This window comes from Canis lupus, chromosome 12, assembly GCF_011100685.1.
Source record: "Canis lupus familiaris isolate Mischka breed German Shepherd chromosome 12, alternate assembly UU_Cfam_GSD_1.0, whole genome shotgun sequence".
Lineage (NCBI taxonomy): Eukaryota > Metazoa > Chordata > Mammalia > Carnivora > Canidae > Canis > Canis lupus.
The window spans coordinates 32217682-32240389 of NC_049233.1; the positions used below are offsets into that span (position 1 = coordinate 32217682).

Below are 22708 nucleotides of genomic sequence, written 5' to 3' on the forward strand. Positions count from 1 at the left end.
GAGGTTCCTTCCAAAGGAGGGGTGTCACTTCCCACTTAAGAGACTTTTTTTTCCACTTCAGATAAATCTCCATTGCAACTTTAACTAGGTAAACTTGAACTTGCACAGACACTGAGCTTTCTATACCATTTGAACTTGAAGCTTTCACACTATTACTCTTGTAGTCTTCTGTGTATGGTTGGAATTGGAGCAATAGCTTCAGTATTTCTGTCTATATTAATCGTGTAGGAATAAATTTATCATAGTGAATACGAAGTATAGAAACTCAGTTCTACCACTAGTGGCATAAATTTGTGTGTCTGTGGGTCTGTATACATATATATATGGTATATATACCATATATATATGGTTAGGATAAAGCTTTGAGGTAAAAAATATTTTTAAACAAAGGCATACTCAATATCTAGCTCTACAATTTACTGGCTATGTGTGTCTTTGGGCATGTTACTTAGTTATTCTGGAATTCAGTCTTCTCACCTATAAGATGGGGATAATCATTTCTGACTCATGGTAGAGTATATGAAATATAATGTGTACAAAGAATATATTAGATAACAAATAACAAGAACTCAATCAGCAAATGGTGGCTACTGTTATGACTTAAATGAAGAAAACAGATTGTTTTCAAATGATCTTGACTTATGTCAGTCAAGGGATTCTGAGATTCCACCATTCATGACGTTGTGGTCAAAAAAAAAAAAAAAGAGGGAGAGAGAGATGAGAACATCAGAATGAGTATAATGCTAATGATTTATTAAATTTGCCATCAATATTTTTCTCATTTAATTGCTTTATATATAATATCCAGTTTGATTTACATAGTTCTCTGTAAGAGATGACATACATTTAAGAGAAATAACAGCATTGTCACGTTATGAATTTAGAAATTATCCACTTTAATCCATGTATTAATTTTAAAACATCTCTTTATGAAAATATTATTAGAAGTTACATCCGCTTTACTGGAAAAATTGAATCTATGGTTTTCTAGTTCAAAGGCCATTGCTGGAGAAATAGAAATGATAATATGTGTTATAAAAGCGGAATGCTGGTTATTATTCAAAGTGGAAAAGAATTATTAACAAGTTAATGATTTGAGGGTTTTTTATGATTTTAGGTTTTAAGAACTTTTTCTATAATATAAAAATGCAATTTTTGCTTAAGTGTGTATCGATTGAAATTTACTATTTTGAAGTGTAATTGAAGGTATAAGTATTTAAAGTTAATTTTAGCCCACAGAGAATCAGTGAAGACAGTCATAAAGACTTTAGTGAACAATAAGTAATCAGAATTAACTAAAGAAACATTGAACATGAAGCTAATTAATTTAAAAATTTATGCTCCTAATTATAAATGTTGACCATTTCAAGTTGAAATATATAGATATCAAGTATTGTTTTTTGAAACATTGTTTATTATCTAGAATCAATATGTACCTCTTCCCATTTTTTTGTTTGCTTTCTCCTTTTTATAATTAATTATCAGAAACTGTCAAGCAATAGTTCATGTTTAATAAATATTTATAAAGAAAAGAATGAATGAATATTTAAGAAATAATACACTAGCTTGACAAGTTTTATAATATTCAATTATATTGTTATTCTAATACATGAAATATATTTACCAGAGGGATTGATTGCAATTAATACATCTTATACAAAATAACTGAAAAGAAAGAAAAGATAAAGTGGCATACATATTCAAATATGACTATTTTTCTTGTTAACAAATATCTCAAGCATAATATTTCAATTTTTTCTCTTTTTCTTTTTTCTTTTTCTTTTTCTTTCTTTCTTTTTTTTTTTTTTTTTTTTGCAATGGAACTTTCATATCTACTATTTTAAATTGCTTTACCTCATCTTCCTTAAGTTAAGGAAACTGCCAGGGTCTTGTACAAATATGAACTTTTTCCAAAGGGAAAGGGAATATTTTCTTGTAAGGGAATTTTATGTAGTAGCAATAATGAACACATCAGGGAAGTTTGTTGTTGTTGTTGTTGTTGTTGTTGTTGTTTTCTAAGCAAAGAAAAATAAGGTTTGGAAAGGAAGCTAGTAGACTCCAAGACCCCACAGAAGCAGACAGAATAACCTAGGTGAAATGACCATGTTGGTGCCCTGGTAGTTAGGGTAACATTTGAACTTATGGGAAATTAATTTTTTTTTAACTATTAGCATTTTTTATTTTATAAATGTATACTTTTCCTGTAACAAAGAAATAATATTTTATTGCCCATTGCAGCAACCTTGTTTAGCACTTAGACGATGTGTTCTTCATACTATATTATTTCCGTAGCACTCATACAAACTAGGGAAAATATTCTATCTCCCTGGGTAACCTATCATTCCTCTGTTCCATATATATCTAAGAATAGAATTCCAAAAGTGTCCAACCAGTTAACATCAAGCATAGTTTTCGACAGTTAGCTCTAAGGGAAGTACATATAGGCATTTTAGTCCATCACAAATCAATCTCAAAGAGAAATAAGCATTTCGAATAATGGCTTAAAATTTGTTTTCGGGAAAGCCCATACTTAGGCCAAATTAGTTTTTCTTAGGGCTAAAACACTTGCTTATATTGTGTACTAAAATAAAATTAATTTTTAGTCATTTTTAGCTTTTCAATTTTATTTTAGAGCCTAGAGACAGTATTCCTAAATTGAGAAAGATAGCTACATTTGTGTTCAAAGCACAAATACCAAATAGCATATCTACTCTGAAAAAAGAAACAATAGATCAGTCATATTTTTTAAATATTAGTCTGATGGAGCTTAGCAAAATTGAAGATATCAAATATATAATAGTGCAATTGTGTGCATTCCTGCTTTTCTCATAATAATCTGTGGAGCTTTAAAAAACACAGATGCCCAGGGCACTGGGTGGCTTAGTCGGTTAAGCATCCAACTCTTGGTTTTGGCTCTAGTCATGATCTTAAGGTGGGAAGATGGAGCCCTACAGTGGGTTCTGCACTCGGGGTAGAGTCTGCTTGAGATTCTCTCTCCTTCTCCTTCCTTTTTTATCTCTCCTCCACCATTCATTCTCTCTCTCTCTCTCTCTCTCTCTCTCCCTCATTCACTCTAAATAAATAAATAAATAAATAAATAAATAAATAAATAACTATCTTTAACAAAAAGGCACAGACACCTGAGCCCCATTGAATTGGAGCCTTTGGGGTATGAGATATATATATATATATACACACACACATCAGATGTGCATCAGATCTGCATATCTGATGTGCAGCCACTGTGGAGAATACTGCTGTCGGTAGGTATTCCTTTGGGAGTAGTTTCAAACACAATGGCTTGCCCATTGAGACACTCATGATCCAAGCTAGATAGAGTATTACTTATTTGTTATTGTGAAAAATTTGGTCACATGTGCTAGGACACATGTCATGGGTTGAATCAGTAAAATGAATGACTTAGTATCATATTTCTTTCCCTCATATCTAACTCTAAAAGCTTTGATTTTTCTCCGGGGGTCTACTGGTCAATAAATCTACTTACTTAATAGCTTACAGATTTATTGTCTCATCCAAGCACTATTTGAAAACATGTGCATTTCTTTAAAAGAAACCAGATATTCTGAATTATGATCATCTTATGATTTTTTTCTGTTTTGCCAATTTTGTTACATACATGTCCACTAAATATTGTTTTTAAAAAGACCTACTGGGAAAACGTATTTTAGACATTAGCACCACAAAAGAATGGACAAGAAAAGTGTACCACAGAAAATTATTTCAAATGTTTTGAACTTTGATTCAAGTAATTTCTTTTTGATTTTTCGTAAGAGAGTTATGTTCTAATAAACCAGTCATTTTCAAGGGACTCTTTTCTAAAGTAAAATGTACACAAAGTTTTTTGTGTAGCATGCCTTTGCTTCTATGATATAGTAGGTTGAATCTGAATTATTTGAATCCAAGTTTACCTGCGAAATCCTCCAGACTAGAATAGACCATTTAAATGCTGTTGGATTGAAATTTATGAAAAAATGTTCAGAAAGAATATTTTAAACTTAATGTTAAATGTGTTTTATTAAAGCATTAAAATATCACCCCTTTTATTATAAAGTAATATTTCATCAAATTTTATCAGCCCCTATATTCAGATCATCCTAAAATAATATAGTGTAGATAATATAGTGTAGATGATTCATTGATGCTGTGAGAAATTTCAAAATATGAATCCGTTGAGATAAAGACTATTTCTCCCACAAATGATTAAAGACCTAAAATATATATCTTCTTATATTGGACTTCTGAGATACATGTTTACATTTCAGAAGATTTTTCCTTCTGCAAATGATAATGAAAATCTTTGAAGTCAGGAGTTCTGGTGTGTTTGATAATCAGGGGTCTGAATAAAGGGTTTTCACTGTATGTCTACACAATCACATGCTTATGTTTAACTCAGTGTATTGGACAATTGTGAACCATAGACACAGGGCCATTTATGGTGTAATTGATGGAAATATGCTTTGCGTGCCACAAAGGCCCATCTAATTAAAAGGTAAATATTACAAAAATAATGTGTAGTGTAATTGCATCATTAAAACCACCTAGAGCATTCATCTTTGATAAATAAACTTTTCTGCATGAAATCGTTTTTAAAAGCTAACTTGCAGCGGCAACTTTTTTTGGTGAAAATTCAATATTTTGTTCTTTTTGTGGGTGTTCTGTTTGTTTGCAGTCAGATGAGTGAGCCTCATAGCGGTTTGACGCTCAAATGTGCCAAGTGTGGAGTAGTTTCAACAACAGCTTTGTCAGCCACCACCGCCAGTAACGCCATGTTAGTCCCAATCATTTACATCTTCTTGTTACAAATCTTTTACAGTGCATGTGAGAAAATGGTATTGTGGAAAAAAAATATCATGTTTGCTAATATTGGAGCTAAGAGCATACTTAAATACTTATAATTGGCAACTGCCTTTATAACTATTGTGGGATTGGCTATAAAAAAAATTAATAAAATTATCCAGTGTTCTCTGCTTTATGGTTTCCAAGTTAACGGTCTTGGTGCCACATACAAGAATGCTTTGTTGGACGGGGGTTTGGAGATTGCCTGGGGCGTGACATGCAGCTACGTAATGTTGCTCTCTGGGTCTCTCAACAGGGCGTCTCTGTGGAGTTCCTGTGTGGTGTTGCCCCTTCTGGCTCTGACGTGGATGTCTGCAGTTCTGGCCATGACAGACAAACGCTCCATATTGTTTCAAATACTTTTTGCTGTGTTTGATTCATTGCAAGGCTTTGTGATAGTCATGGTCCACTGCATTCTTCGGCGAGAGGTAAGAGGAAAGAGAATTACTCCGACAGAGAGAGGGATGATGGTTAGATGAATATTTTCCTTATTAACCAATAAGATCTTTTATGTTAATATCTTCAAATTAAAATCATCTCCCTAAAGACAACCATTGGAAAGTTAAAGCTAAAGGGGAATCTTTAAGGCAAAGTTCAAGAGGGCTCCTTGGTCCATGAAAGTGACAGTTAAAACGGACTGTGGAGAGAAGATGCTCCTGGGGGTGCCGGGAACCAGGGAAAGTATATTCAAGAGACATCATTAGGTGAGAGAAGTCCTTTAGAAACATTGGTGGATAAGAGGGTGGGGTGGCATATTTTTGAGAGGCATAGTTCATAATCATAATACAATGATATCTCTTAAACCCATTCCCAAACTCATGCTCTGCACACAGTGTATCCCATTCCTTCATCCTTAAACTAATTTCATTTTAGATAGAAAATGTTGAAGATTACTGAAGAGTTATTGTATCTCTATACTATATTAAGGTTGCTAAAGGTAAATGATTCTGAGATGGATGTTTATACTTAGAAAATACCAAAAAAATAATGTACACAATGAAACACAAAAGGCAGTGATTGTCCCCTGGAACTGTAGATCTATAATCACAGCATTTCCTCAGGTCATGGTTGAGATTTATTGTCAGCAGTGAGGAAAACAAGTCCTCCTTCGTGAATTGAGACCCTAGCCTGCACCAAATCCACTGAGCAGCAATAGATGTCAGACGTGAGTTGTTTAGGGAGCAAATACTGTTTTTCAACCAGTGCAAAAATTATGCTGAGTGCTTGCAAGCACTGACACTGTATTTACAAGGTTTATGAGTCATTTTAGTGTTTACTCTGGGGATGTTGGTGACTAAAACACAATGACACAGTGCCATGCTGGTAATTTTGAGGAAATGGTCCACACTGTCACTTTGCATTAGCCAGCTTGTTTGAGAACTTCATTATGATGTGCACATTGCAGAAAGACTCGTGTGCATATGACTACACACCACACAGTTTTTACCGTGATATGTGAAAGTAACCAAAGGTTTTTACCTGATTTACCAGATGGAGAGAACAATATTTCTGAGCTACTTCAGTAAGGTACAGATGTCAGCAATAAACCCATATGTGTATTCCTAGAACATTATATGATGAAAAGAAGAGTGACTTCACATTGCAAAGGAGGCAATATTTCATCATTGAAAAACCTGATGCTGGGACGCCTGGGTGGCTCAGTGATTGTGCGTCTGCCTTTGGCTCAGGGTGTCATCCTGGGGTCCTGGGATCAAGTCCTGCATTGGGCTCCTTGCAGGGAACCTGCTTCTCCCTCTGCCTATGTCTCTGCCTCTCTGTCTCTCATGAGTAAATAAATAAAATCTTAAAAACAACAACAACAATGTAGCTTATAATTGCCAAGCCTTTTAATTCCCTCATCCTAAATTTCTATTTAGGATATCAGCATTAAAAATCTTGAAAGTATTCAATACTTTGTAGACCAAATTTAAGTAAAAGGGAAATTGAATAACTTAGGGCTTTGTTATTCTCCAACTATAGCTATCTTGTGGGTCTTCTGCATTAATATTATCTGTAATATGTTTATGTAACAAATTGTTCTAAGTGAATAGACACATGATGCATTTTTTATTGATTAAGAATGAACAGTTGCGGGTTTTAATCAAGATACATAATGTATTTATGTAATTTATTTAACACAGTGGGTCTTAAAGAGAAGAAAAGTGTCCCATCTCTAAACAAGCCTCCCTTTTTCTTCAGAAATAAGCTTTTTATATAGTCCTAGGCTATGATAAAAAGTATTTGGGTTTTTTAAGTGCCGGATATTTTGATGGATTATTATCAAAGTTTTGCAGTTTACATGAAAAAAAATATTTGGCACAAAAATTTATTTCCATCAGAACTTTTCCATACTTGCTAATTGGACTAATAACTCTAAAAAATATGAAAAATATGATTTAAGGGTAATTAAATCAAATCACATAATAAATGCTTCTGCTAAAATAGATGTCTGTAAATATAAGTTTGCTGTTTTAGTAGGAAATAAAAATATGAATATTGGCCCTGTTATTATTGCATTTTCAATGATTAGTTTAAATTGAATAGTTTTATAGCTGATAAATTAATAGTAGTGTCATAATTCTCATTCCAACACCGAAATCGAAAAATCACACATCCATTATTTTTGCATTGACCTTAAAAATATCCTGTAACACTGCTATACGTACACAGAGCAGATTTCAGTTATAGGGCAAGTCCCTTTCAGACTTTCTCAAGGGAAGTTTTTACTGAAAAACCAAAAGAACCTTGTTTAAAAGGGTTTTGCAAATCCCGAGGACCACATCATAAGATGGCTTCACTGGGTTCAGAGGAATCTTTTTGATCTTTTACCTATATGTCACCTAACACACCAGCAATAGGTCTGTCTCATATTACCTGTGGTCACACTGCGCTAACATTAACCACAGTCCAAGAGATGAGGAGCATCTCCCCATATTCCCAGTGTCTCCTGTGAACAAAAGTTCCATAAAAATACACCAAAGAAAATTGTCTAGCTAGCTACCTATAAAATACTGGGTAATGACTCCTATCAAACTACCTGATAATCCCATAGGTGATTTTGGGAATACAATTTTCCCTTTACTGCTTTTTTCACTTTAAAACATTTTTCACAATAATCCAATATGATTTGTATGGGTTTTCTTTATTAAAAAATGTATAAGCAATGTAAGAAATATTTCCTTTGATTTAGAGAGAGACTGAATACAAATATACATATTTTTATTTATGTGTATTTTTGACACGCAGTAACATAATTTGGTCATTTGTAGTCTTTAATGATTCTTTCAATATGAATTCAAAAGCCTTTTCCTATATTTACTTTTGCAGTCTTCCTGTGAAGGAGGTGGGTGTACACAGGGGAGGAATATAGCCTTGCAGTTTAAGAAGGAGAAAAGAAACTAAATAGTATAACTGGCATTTTAAATGTGATATGTATGGGCTTGATTTATTCTAAATGTGCCTTTGCTTTTAGTGGATCCAATTTTAAAACCAAATCATTTCAAGTCAGAAGGGAAGGGAGAAATGATCACTTTGTTATTGTCAACTCAATTATATTCAACATTAAAAAAAAGAAGCAAATTGATTATTTGCATAACAATTTGTTGTGACCTCCAGATTGACATCTCAATATTTAAATATCATAAAATTTGTAATCTTGAAAATACAGCTTCTTCTTCTGGAGCAACTTTCTCTATTGAATTGCTTTAGTGGGTACCTCTGACAAAAGAGAAAACAAAAGGAGGAGGGAATAAGAAGAAAAAAATTAAACCAAACGATTCACCACACATTACTTTCAGCAACAAAACATAGATCTTGGAAGCTAATATGTATAATACCTTATAAGACAGAATGTAATAGAATAAATATAGATGCTTCCTTCTTTTATTCGTCATTTCTTGATTAGAATTCATTTGCATTAAGCCCATAACGACATCTACTATTTACTATTCCCCACATTGCTATGGAAATTCAAACTACACAAGTTATGAAACCTTTGAAATAGTTACTGTTGCTAGGAAACCGCTTTCTTGGTGCCTGCACATTCTTCTCATCTCTCCTGTCTCTGGCTGTGCTTGGCTCTAAGACAATCTTACAGCTTAATGTCAGAGGGGGAAAATAACAAGATTGTGATACAAAATAAGCTACAATAAAACCCTTTCACTAAATGGAAGGGAAAAGGCAAGTGCTTAAATAGATGACTTTGTTGTATCAGTAGGTGAGGGTCCTGTGGCTGCTGGGTAGTGGCAATAGAAGGGCCAAGATCCTCTTTTTTCTTCCCCCAGCACCGGCAGGAGGTTAGGCTGCACCAGATGAGGTCTCAGAATCTTCATCCAAACCCGTGAAGTGATTTTGTAACAAAGTGCTTGAAATAAACATGAACAGCTTTTTCTTTCTTTCCCTCCTCTCTTCCTCTCATTCCCCTCTGCCTTTTTTTCCCTTCCAATTTCCAATTTGGTCTTATTTCCATAAAGAATACAGATAAACAAAATGATTTACAAGTACATGACAATGAATACATAAAACAGACAAGCATCCTTACCGATCTCATCTAAAACCGATATTCTCCCCAAACCATTAGAAAAATAAATGTTAACTAGACAGCCATTTAAAAAGAGGTCATATTGCATATGCTATAGTTCTGGTGGAGAGTTGCATGAATCTCCAAGCCTTACCATTTACAGAGAAATTAGGTATGACTCATTAGTACGGCAGTGTGTGTCTGTGCACTTCCTTAATGAGGGAAGGCAGGAGTTCCAGTTAGTCTTTGGAGATGAGGGAGTGGGAGATAGGAGACCTCAGAAAGTAATGGGTCCTAGGGCAAAAATGGGGTCAAAGGATTAAGGAAGTAAAAGTTTCAAATAAAGGAAGATGGGGAGAGATTACTAGGCATGTGGTTTCTATGGAATGGAGCCTGTGGTGAATATAGAGTAGTCTTCTCTGGGACCATCTGGGGTACCTGGAGGCATAAAGCATATGATAGGATCCTAGACACTAGAATGTTTTTTTGAAAACGTGGTTATAACTGTAGCCTCAAGAGAAAGACAATACTGACAACATTTGAGTGCACAGCATTAAGGGATATTTAACAGCTTTCTCATTGAGGTGTCCAGTGATCATGGTAAAAGGCCACTGTGTATCACGTCATGAAGAAGTTCAATAAATTTCATAGAATTAGTGAGTGGTCCAGGGAGGGAGGGTTAGGGAATTGTTGATTCTAAGATTTTTCAGCTTACTCAAAAGGACAAACATTTAAGGGAGAAAGGTGAAAGTTGCTAAGAGCCTTGTCTTTATCAGGCCAAATTGAAAGTTCAAGAAGAAATACATTTAAAGATTTGTTTGTTTGTTTGTTTGTTTTCTGGAAATGGGAGAATGGCTCCAGGTCCTGCAAGGAAGCTGTATTTTATCAGAACAGAAAATGGAAAGCACAAAACTGCCTTTAAATAGGAACATGGACTTGACATAAGCAAGGATCATATGCTTATATTCCTATATACTTATTCCCAGAAATCACCAACCTCCCTTATTCCATGTCTTATAAATCCTACCTCTCCCTCCAGATTAGGCTTTTCTGACTTGAGCATAATTATAATTATATTACAAATATGTATATCAGTCTTAATCTGTACCTGTGGCTCTCCAACCCCAGGCAGAGATCTAGGAGCTTTAACGAGAGCATGAAATCAGATGAATAAAGTGGCATCAGTGAACAAATTGAGACACAGAGTTTATGGCAAATATTGGCAAATTCAGGCGTGTTTTCCAGGTAGTAAAAAATCATGGCTTGTTTTACCTAAAATTATTCTGTGTATCTGGCCAAAAGAATGGGCAAATCCCACTTTCCACTCCTTCCAGCTCCCTGGGATCCCACCTTTCAACATTGTTAAACTGGTGGCAGAAGGTTGACTATGTCTAGAATAGAAATTTAAAATAAATATAAAATAGAAATCATGAATTAAGTTTTTATTTCCTGCCTTAAAGTGGATGTCATGAGGCTAAAGTGAAGTATCTTCTGTGAAGGCATAAGTGGTAGTAATGTCTGACATAGAATTTCCTTTCCTCCTTTTCTAATTTGCATGCTAAAGAAATGTTACATTTTTATTTCAGATCATATATGTGAAATACCCTCTAGGGAAGCGTTATGTTACCCCCAAAACTGATATTTAAAAAAGGAAAAGGCTATGATTTTGAGAGTAAGTGATAGATCCTTTGGTGTTAAAAGATTCCAGTAGAAAGTTGTTAGTTGTTAGGACTGAAGTCCATATTTTCCTTCCATGTAAAGCAAAAGATAACCCATTTTTTTTCCCTTGCTATCAGAGAAGTCATGTAATACTTTTGTAATGTGAAGTCATTTGTGTTATTTATGTCAACTGGCAATGATACACATGAAATTGAGAATAATCTTACTGGTTCATTTAATGATTAAATTATATGGAATTTAATATGATTAAAAAGAGCTGAATCACTTGTTTAATATGAATCCATAGAAACAATAGTAGACATTAGATCCAGGAAAAAAAAATAGAATGCATAAGAAATTCCCTTCCCTGCCCCACCACCCCCAGCTAACACTCTCAAATAATTATAAGGATGTAACTTAATTTTCTTGCTTGTCTTAAAATGATCCTCTGGAATAGGAAATCAAGAATATCTAGAAGTAAAACTGTCTTCTTAAAAGGTAAAGATTTGGGGTCTGAGCTGCACGGTAGCTAAATACAGAGCCCATCTCACACTGTGCAGCTCTTTCCGTGAGGTTTCTCTAAATTGCAACACTGCCAAACATTGCTCGGTGCTCTTCCCCAGCAATCTCTAAATCTGGCACCAACTTTCACAGTGACACTCTGCCAGCTGCCTTCAGAGTCAGGACCAACCGAGAAACTCTGGGCTTGCTGCTCCTGAGAGGAACCAGATCGCTCTCCCGTGGAGGGAGACGGAAGCAAGACACACCCCTGCAAATTTCTTTGAATTCATGTCTCACCCAGGAAACCATCCACAATAAAAAGATGGATAGCTTTTGCAGGAGTTTTTGGAGCAGCCCCCAGCAGGAACTAGTCAGGATAACTTTGGTGGTGGCTCTGTTGGATACTTTCAGAAGATAGCCTTGATGGCTTATTCTGTTTTTTGTTGTTGTTGTTTGTTTGTTTGTTTAAGATGTTTCTTGACATTCTCTTTTCATTTCCCAACATGACATTAGATTTCCTTAAAGTGCCCTAAATATTCCAAGACTATTTACATACCTATTCTTTGCTACTCCCTCAATAATTTTAAATCTTTTGTCTGGCGTCAATTAAGGTTAAAGACCTCTTGATGGAGTATTGTAAAGAGAGGACATTTTGGAGGCTAGATTTTAATTGTGCCGTAATATGTCAAATATTTAATTATTCAAGACAAGTGTATTTTTAAAATGTGTGTACTGGTCTTTGTAAGTTTAAAATGATAATATTGCAAGAGCTTGGAGTTATATAAAAACTTATTTAATTAAATTGTTACCTAAAACAAGTGTCTTGTTCCCCACAAATAGTTAAGTCAAGTGAAGGAGTTTAAGATAAATATATAAATCTTCCAACAATTATTTTTCTTCAAATCTTAACCACAAGGCAAGAAACACCAAGACTATTATTGTCCTGCACTGTAAATATGACAATTGGCACAGAAGATTTTAGTATCAGTATGGAATAGCCAAATATAGGCTCTTTGTTTTTTATGCTTTCTTCTTGTCTAGAATTATGGTCCTTGTAGACTTGCTTTTTAAAAAATTCCAGTTGTTCTCCATTAACACAATTCACCGATTCACCAAAGATAAAAGTCTTTTTGTTTACTTGATAGAAAATCCAGTTAATTATCAAAATGTTGCCAAATAGCTGCAGATATATTTTCCAGGTACTGTATCTCCTGAAATCCTTTTTTTCTGTGCTGAGAAATACTCATTATGAAATCTAGCCTCATCATTCCTCCCTGAAAGTGTTGGACAAATAGTTAAACTAATTCATGTAGATTGCCTGAATACATTTTTAAGATTTTGTAAAAATCAAACAGAGTATTTGGAATCAAGTGGAATTTCTCCTGCAAAGCTTTCTGAATTAGAAGTAATAGTAGCACTAAATGTGTCAGAGAATCTAGCACTTATATTATGGCATTTATATGACCATTAAAATGACTTTGAATTTACTGAAGAATTTTTATGCTTTTCTGTTTTATGTTTCTTCCGAATTGCATTGACTGATTCATAAAGCTGACATCATTCTCTAGGGTAGAAATGCCCTTAATCCATTGTCATATTTGGGAATTTGGTAGTTTAAAGTACTGATTTTGTATGTGCATGTTATGAAAAAGAGTTAGATTTCTTTTATATCTCCTTCAAGCAATCAGATAGTGAATTTTGAAGAGAAATTTAACAGAAGTTGCTTTTCCATATTTCATTGTCAGACAAAAATATCCTTGACAGCTACACTCTGAAGGTCTGAAAATAGTGGTTAGCGTGGACCAGTTAAGTCAATGTTTAGTATTACCAAGTGCCACTTTCATATGTTATATATGCTAGTATTTAGAAATAGATTTGAAAAAAAAAGTCTTCATGTGACAGGCAGGATCCTAGAAGGCAATATTTCTAACATACTATTTATCTGCCTTTATAAATTGTGCTGCTTTAACAGTTGCCTTGGGGCACAAACAGAAAATTAGCACATACCTGTTTTCTGACGTTAGTTCTTTTGATTTTTTCATTTTTCTGCAAACAGATAACTTTTCTTAGTGTTTTTCCCCAGAGCAGATTTCTGTATAGCAAACAGTAATCATCTGGCAGACACTAGACTCATTACCAATTTTTGATTATTACTATGTCACTCTATGGCTTATAGCTATTCTTAACTGAAAAAAGGAGGAGCCTGGAAGCATTTTTATCTAAAGAATCTAACTTTTCCATGTTCTGTCTCCTTCAAGGAGAGATAAGCTAGATGATTTAGTTATAAATATTTATTCAGTTCTTTAAAAAAAGATGATAAGACTCAATTTCACTGAGTCTATGCTTGTATTGATGTGTTTGAAGGGAAAAAGAAGAAATTATCTTGCTCATTTAGATCAGGCAACTCCTCATTCTTTTTTTTCCCAGTAAATCTCAGATTTAGAAATATTTAGAATCAGAGGATAGAAAAGAGATAAGAGTTCATCCTCCACTCCCTAAATTCACAGCTCTAGTGGCTATATCATCAGGATTAGAACATGAATCCTGGAGAAAAAGAAGTTGACAAAGTTCTCCTTATTGTACAAGTTGGCCAGAACTCTGGGGTGGTGACTAAATCCTGTGTCACTTTCCAAATCTTTCAATAATGACTTATGACATGGGTGAGAGGAGCTGAAAACAATAAGCTCAGTTTTCTTCTGGCCAATATGTACACTATGCACATTTTACAGCAGAACTGTGACAGGATATTTTATGTTGGTGCTTTTCAAAAGTAAAGATAGTTCATTAAGGTGTTTACTGTGGTTGTTCGCATGATGGCACTTCAGTAAAACCGGGGATATGCAACATCGTCTCTACTTTGTTTTTTAATCCAATAAAACAGATTATAATAAACTAGAAGGAGGGTATCAGTCCTGTGAAGTTCAAAACAACAAAATACGAATAAAATGACCTTGCCATTGACTGGGATAAGAAGCTACTTGTGATAATATCTGTCAATAGCTTGTTAGGAGCCTAATGAGCCACAGGAAGTAGAAAGGACATGTTAATATGAAGGCATCATATGATCAGAATAGCTATCAGTTGATTTGTGTGTTATTCATTTATTCGTGTTTACTCACTTGTTTAATAAAGGATTTAATGTTCTTCAAATTTCCTTGTGATATGTGTTCTTTACTTAGAATCCAATTGTGACTGCCTATTAAGGAAATTTGGCTTTTCAAAGTGATCTTCGTCTTTTCTAAGACAACCAGAAAAAGCACTTTTATTACCTTTTTTTGTTTCATTGTGTGTTGTTTTTACACCAGGGCACATAGTACTTGAAGGGAGACAAGAAATATTTTCCCCAGTATGATCTCTTCCATGAGACATAAAGGGAAAATCCCAAATCCATTCCAGTCAAAAGATCATTGAGTAATCTCATTTCCACAATGTTTAAAGTTATTATGAAGATGATGCCATACCAAGTAATAAATCCCCCTTGAAAGACACACACACATAGTTTGTAGCAGTGAAAATAAATCTGCCCTCTGGCAAGAATTACTGATTTTCAGCCAGATGCAGCCCTGGTGAAAACTGAGGAGTTCCCAGCACTCTCCCCTATAGATTATGGCAAGTGGGGACACCTGGGTGGCTCAGCAGTTGAGCATTTGCCTTCGGCTTAGGGCGTGATCTGGGGTCTCAGGATCAAGTCCCACATTGAGCTCCCTGCATGGAGCCTGCTTCTCCCTTTGCCTGTGTTTCTGCCTCTCTCTCTCTCTCTGTGTGTGTGTGTGTGTGTCTCATGAATAAATAGATAAAATCTTTTAAAAAATGATTATGGCAAGTGATAAATGTCTGTGACATCAAGTCTGGGGTCACCAGTATATGTATGAAGAAGTAAACAAAAGTAAATAAAATGGGTATTAAATTAAAACAATGAGAGTTACCATTTCAAAGTTGATTGCCTATATAGACAGTATCTGGTCATTACCAAGAGAGAAGAAAATTAATAGGTTTTTTTCCCCTCCTACAGGTTCAGGATGCATTTAGATGCCGATTGAGAAACTGTCAGGATCCCATCAATGCTGATTCTTCAAGTTCTTTTCCTAATGGGCATGCTCAAATAATGGTGAGCTTTTATTTTCCTTCTGATCGGTGATTTAAGTCATGATTTGTGACAGGAATAAACAAAATATTCTTACTACTAAAATAGTATCCAAGTCCCATTTTGAGTGACTTTGGCTTTAGTTCATTAACAGATTTATAGATACTGGATAACCATTCTGTCTCGATGGTTTAGGAGTCCTGGATCTGCTACTGGCCCCCTGATGTGTTGAGTGTGGGGTTTGTATGCAACACCAGAGCATATTTGCACCTCTGCACAGAATGAGGGATAATAATTTGTCCACAGGAAGCATGCTTGTTTACAGGGCAGAACACTATGGACCTGCACTTCTGGTCATAAAGCAATGGTTCTTAGCCTTGGTTGTGCATTAGAATCCACACTCCAGACAAGTGAAATCAGAATCTCTAGGGAGGTGGTGGGGACCCAGGTCTTGGTGATTCCAATATGCAGCCCGAGATTAGAACCACCGCCCTAAGGTAGAAGGGCATAGCCACAATTCCAATCAAAGGTCAGTCATTGTATACAAGCTCAATTGTTGAGATTCAGGGATACTTTAGGCATAAACACTTTGGTGTCTTTGAGAAATGAGCTAAAATTCAAACTATGATTTGTTAAAAGCAGGGCTTAAATGGAAATTTTTTACAATATGCTCAATTTACTATGAATGGTTTTGGATTAGGCAACATAAAATAGTTGAAATGATATACTAATAACAGGCTTGAGAAGGAATTATCAACTCTGTATTGAAATAAATAAATACTGAAATTTCTAACTTAAAATATAAAATAAATTTTAGAATTTCTAAATAATATCTTCCAGTATATGACTGAAAGAACTCGATTAAGATGGACTAATTTAATGTTGCCACTTAAAAAAATTAACTGATTTGTTTAAAAGTTTGTGGGAAATATGGGGATGATAGCAGGTTGTAGACCAGATTAGTATTGTTTTATCTTCAATTTTAATTCCTAATTCTAAAAGTCTTTTGTCAATTTGAATGAAAATGGATCATTAGAAGAGCCTAGTTTGACTATTAAGGGTTTGACAAAGCTGTATTATAAGATACTACATTATAAACAATATATTCAAAGTGAATATCTTATAAATACAAATAGCAAAGACATTTATTTAAATATGTTCATAATCATGCACATAGTTTTTTTTTTATTGTGGTTTAAAGAATTGCCTTGAAACTCTATCCTTTTATATATGGTGTCAGTCTCCTGACTGAAGATGACAATGGGTAATGTATTGCTTTATTAAAATTTTATACCATTTTTCCATTGTTTTAATTCAACATTTGGTCTCTAGGAAATATGCATGAAAACAATTCAGTTATTCCCTGAGAAACTTTTTTTACACAAAACAATAATCTGGTACTGCCTAGTCAGATATCTATAAACTTCAGTTAATCTAGTGCGTAAAAGTCACTTGAGGTCTTCATTAAATGGTGATCCTATACCTTATTATTTGTTGTTACAGACAGACTTTGAAAAGGATGTAGACATTGCCTGTCGATCAGGTAAGAATATTTGGATTTCAAAAATATCATTAGGGGGATCCCTGGGTGGCGCAGCGGTTTGGCGCCTGCCTTTGGCCCATGGCGCGATCCTGGAGACCCGGGATCGAGTCCCATGTCGGGCTCCCGGTGCATGGAGCCTGCTTCTCCCTCTGCCTGTGTCTCTGCCTCTCTCTCTCTCTGTGTGTGACTATCATAAATAAATAAAAATATCATTAGGGATGTTAAATCATTTTATGATTTTGATTTTAAAGACAGTGCTGCAGTTTACACATCACGTATTCATGTAGATTAATAAATAGAACCTTTCAAAGGCAAGCATTGTAATAGCAAATTGTGGTGGAGGGGAGAGAGTAGGGGATGAAGGAAAAATGAGGATTGACAGAGAACTAAGAATGGTTAATAGAAAACACAGTGGCAACAGAAAAGTGAGGACTTGGAAACATAAGACTTCTGTTCCACTGCTTACTGGTTGTCAGGTGTAAGGCCAGTCAGTTTGGCCTCTTTTTGCCTCACTTTCATCATTTGTGGAATATGGGTTGTTGCAAGGTTGAAATACATCCTGTGTGTTTGTGTGTATCATAGCTGCTGCCATTGCTACATTCTTAGTGGGGCCCAAGAAGAAACCATACAGCACTCTCTGCCTTAGAGGGCTGGGGTCCTGGGAACAATGTCTGTCCTCAGTCTGGGACTAAATTCTCACCAGGGGTAGATGACTCAAGAGTTTGAAAGGAATCTCTTCATTTTTGGATAATTCCAGCTGTTGCAAATGTTTCTTTCTGTTGGAATATATAATATACCTTATTTTTACCTTGTATTCATTGACTTTAGTGCTGCCTTCTAGAATAAGAGTGGCTGTCTATTTCATCTAAGTATCCAGATGTTTGGAGGCAAATGCTATTCAGTCTAATCCAAGCCCTTATTTTCCAGACCAAACAAACTGTGGTTCCTCATTTATTCCTCATAGCACCCTCCTGAGCAGCCATGGCGCCCACGTAGCCTCCAATTTGTCAATAATTTTTAGATTGTGCCCAAATGTCAGCAATTCTCACAGTTGGCTCTTTATTTATATTAATGTTATCGACATTTGCATCTCATTTCATAGCACCTGGTACATTACTACTTGCAATTTGTTGTCATCTGAAATCCCTAAGACTTTTTTTAGTAGTTGTCAGAATTTTACTGGTAGAGGATTGTCTAAAGGTTCTGGAATTTTTTCCTTGAAGAAAAATCTAGCCTTGCATTTATCTCTATTTGCTATTTTGCTAGTCTCAGGTTAGCATTCTGTCCATTTGAAATTTTTTGGGTATTGAAAGTTTGATAAGAATACCTTCTAAATATTTATTCAAACTGTCAATAAAGGAAGGAGTTGGATGGGAAGGCGGTGAGTATAGAACCCTGCTTTGGTTATAGGGCACCTCCCACCCACCCCACACTGATTCCCTTTAAGTATACTTTTCAGATTCAGCTCATAACTATAAAACATCTTTGCAGGCTCTGAGATTACAGAGTTGTCATAATCACAAGACTATGAGAGACTAAGTTCATATTCTCATTTCTGAATTCAGTGAAAATACTCTATGAAGAGTATGGTCATAGCAGAGCAGTAGAAAAACTGTCATAACTTGGCAACCCATAGTAGGCCTGGGGGTAGGGTATGAGGAATCACTCTTTCATGTTTAATATCTAGAAAAATATTGCTAAGAAACAATCTTTTTTTTTTTTTTTTTTTGCTAAGAAACAATCTTGTGAGTGTTTGGTTTCCAAAGTCTACCATTTCTGTTTTTGGAAAACTGATGAAACATTTTCCTATCTGCTCTCCATAATTTCTCAAAGATCACTAGCCATGGTGCCAGGTTCTACATCTGTATTCCAAGATGGATGTGACTTGTCTGGGGTCCAGAAGCCTGACTTTCTTTAAAATGATTAGGTATTCATTTAATTCCTATTTTCCTACATTTAATTAATTTCCTTTCAGCCTTTTTTGGTGTACTCTTTATACAGTTCTTCTTGATAGAGAACCAAAAGAGGAAAAAAATGGTTCTGTCCAGACCTACAATGTTAGCATTACCTGGGAACTTGTTAGAAGTGCAGATTTTCAGGCCCTCCCCCAGACCTACTGTGGGGTGGGGTACAGTTATCAGTGTTCTCACAAGCCATCCAGGTAGTCTGATGCATGTGATGCTGGAGAACCATTGTATTAGACCATCCTCCCCAAGCCTGCTCTTTTGTTAAATATACTCCATCTCCCCAGACTTCATTTCATTCTGGGATTTAGTATTCCTAATACAGCCCAGGACCATTATCTTATTGGAAAATATTTTTGTGGTGTTTTCATTTTTTTTGTCTGTGCCCTTTTTAACTGAGTTCATCAGGAGCTTGCCTCTGAGTTTTTCTAGAGGCCTCCTGTTCAGTTCAATTTTAAAGTTTCAATTCATGGACTCTGAGTTTTGTTGACTCCAAGTTTTGTTGAAATTCACTTTCCCAAAGGGTGGAATATATACTGATTATGCAAAATATATAGGCGCTTTTTGTCTTGCTGTGTTGTGTTTGCATTTTGCGTTTTACAACTTAATTTCTCATAAAAGTCTCATCACTTCAACATCATGTTTGTATGTGTAAGTAATATGAATTTGTTTATGTTTCCATTCAAAATTTGGATATCCATTTTAAGCAAGTCCAAGAGGCAGACATATCTCTCATATGGAGTATACACTACTTCATAAGAAGAATTATATTTCCCCAAATACTTAAGATACACAATTTTTCAGTAAAGATAGCTGTGTCATGTGATAAAAATATGGTAACTCTAACTGCAAATCATATTAATGATGCAAAATAAACATATCTTGTACAAATACAGACAATAAAATCAATATTTAGTACCAAACTTGCCTTTATAGTTTCTAATATATTTATAAAAGCATAAAATTATGTATGTCCTTAAAGTAATGTGACTGGTTTCCATAACGGGCCTTTAAATTGTACTGCTTTAAATTTTGGATTAGTTTTTGCATGCAGTTAAAGATTTAAAATATTCTTCCCTGAATTTGGAGGTTTTTTTAAAGTATTTTATTTATAATGTCATTAAGTCTGTTAATTTAACATGCTTTGCCCTGTAATGTTTTTAGATAAATTTTTTCTGGCAATCGCAATTCATTACTGATCTGAGGTTGGGAAATGCTAAAGTACATTTTTTAATTGAATTATTCTGCTTTTTAAAATTATAAATACAAAAACTTACAACCAAATTATGGATTAATAAAAAAATATGTAGATACAGATTTAACAGGATTTTTAGTGTCTGAAATAAAGAGACCTAATACAGTAATGAAATACAGTATCTCTAAAGATAAAAGATACTCCATGAATGATGCATTTTTTTGAATGATGCATGTTTGAAATCATTTTGAAGCCTTCTTTGTAGTTGGGAAAGATATAATCTGTTTTTTAATCTCTGCTTTAATGAATAATCATGATGCTATTGGAAAATTGAATAAAAATGGGTAAAATTCAATGTATCTGAAACTTTTCATTAGGAAACAACAAACTAAATATTTTTTTTTCAAACTAAATATTTTATAGTCATCTGCCTAAAGAAATTTTCGGCAACAATTGCTCTGCTTTGTAGGTAGAGCAGAGAGTTAAGTGCACATGTTGAGCCACCTTGCACACAGTGCTTTTCTGTTTGCTTTCAGTACCAAAACTACCAAGAATACTTCTTCAGAATTTCATTCTTCCCTACCTCAAAACTGATATTTGTTTACAGCTAAGCATTCCTCAAGTCATTCTATTATTATCTATTAAATATGACTTTCTTCTCATATAGAGACAGAAGAAAAATGCTAAAGTACATTTTAATTAAAAATTCTGAATTCTTTTGTTAGTTTATTTTGGTTTGGTTTATGTTTTCATTTCCACCCCCCCCCCCTTACTGCCAGTTATCATGCATTTTGAATTTTTCTAAGTCATTATTTTTCAAGCTTTAAATTGGATAGAGTTTTCAGAAGCTCATACAGTTTTTTCCTGCTTAAAATCAGTGGCAATTTTAATACCCCCTCGAGGGCATTCGAGCACATGGATTGATCTTGTAAAGAAATTCTTTTTTTTTTCCCCACATGGAACTGAAGATGGTAAATACTTTTGAACCCTGTATCTACCTTGACCATATGGGCTTCACAGATAAATGCTCATTAATTTTCAACATGCATAATTTTGGAGGAATTTCTAATGCAGTATGATGAAATTCTCATTGATTACCTCTTTCAAGAAGTATTTTAATGAATAGAACTTGTAGAATTCTTTAGGGGAAAAGCCTTTAAGAGAAAGTCAAATTCATGTGAAATATGTCCATGATTTCATTAAACTCTTTGCAATAGCTTGATGGAGAAACTTCTCAATGCATATAGTATTGAGATTTTTGGAAGTCCATTAGTCAACTTTCAGATATGTTTTAGCTATGAACTACCTGAGATTTATGAAGGCATGTCAGAATCAATAAAGAGTGATTGAGTAATCTGAGCCATATACAAACAATAGATATATAATGTTTTAAATATTATTTTTTATTTTTTTCAGGAAATTTTTTCATAGAAAGATGGCAAAATGCAGTAGTGAAAAAATAAAAACACATTAACTTTCTTTTATGAATTTGTATATCCTAATTTACAGTTCTTCATAAGGATATTGGTCCTTGCCGAGCAGCAACAATAACAGGAACACTCTCTAGGATTTCTCTAAATGATGATGAAGAAGAAAAGGGAACAAATCCTGAAGGGCTTAGCTATTCCACACTGCCTGGAAACGTCATTTCCAAAGTCATTATCCAGCAACCCACGGGTATGCATATGCCCATGAGTATGAATGAGCTGGGCAATCAGTGTTTGAAAAAAGAAAACAGTGAATTGCGAAGAACTGTGTACTTATGTACAGATGACAATTTGAGAGGAGCTGATATGGACATAGTCCATCCTCAAGAAAGAATGATGGAAAGTGACTATATCGTGATGCCCAGAAGTTCTGTAAATACCCAGCCATCAATGAAAGAGGAAAGCAAAATGAATATTGGTATGGAAACCTTGCCACATGAAAGGCTATTGCACTACAAAGTGAATCCGGAATTCAACATGAATCCACCTGTCATGGACCAGTTCAATATGAACTTAGATCAACACCTTGCACCCCAGGAACATATGCAGAATTTGCCCTTTGAGCCTCGCACAGCTGTGAAGAATTTCATGGCCTCTGAGTTGGATGATAATGCAGGACTATCAAGAAGTGAAACTGGGTCAACGATATCAATGAGTTCATTAGAGGTAAGCAATAGAATAAACCTTTTCTTGATATTTGAAATATTTGATATTTAAGAAATTGACTCATATGATACTGAGGAAGAGGAGTGACTCTTGCAGTTATGTATCATCCAAAAATTTTTGGCATGTTGGAATTAAGATTCAAGACATACTTTTTTTTTCCAGTGGTACATCAGAATGCTCTTTTTCAAGATCATGTTTTGAAAAAGGAGCCCTCTATATTTAAAAGGATATCA

The 22708-nt window shown here is 34.6% G+C and overlaps 1 protein-coding gene across 4 annotated transcripts in view; it reads left to right on the plus strand.

The window, feature by feature from the left end:
• Positions 1–22708, plus strand: part of ADGRB3 (adhesion G protein-coupled receptor B3) — a 711230-nt gene that overhangs the window by 652908 nt on the left and 35614 nt on the right. For 3 of the 4 annotated variants that reach the window (XM_038554438.1, XM_038554440.1, XM_038554439.1), the window contains 5 exons: positions 4691–4789; positions 5114–5285; positions 15549–15644; positions 17124–17163; positions 21832–22475. In XM_038554438.1, coding sequence (XP_038410366.1) covers positions 4691–4789; positions 5114–5285; positions 15549–15644; positions 17124–17163; positions 21832–22475 — 1051 coding nt within the window. The remainder of the gene's footprint in view (positions 1–4690; positions 4790–5113; positions 5286–15548; positions 15645–17123; positions 17164–21831; positions 22476–22708) is intronic. The other variant, XM_038554441.1, reaches the window with a different exon arrangement.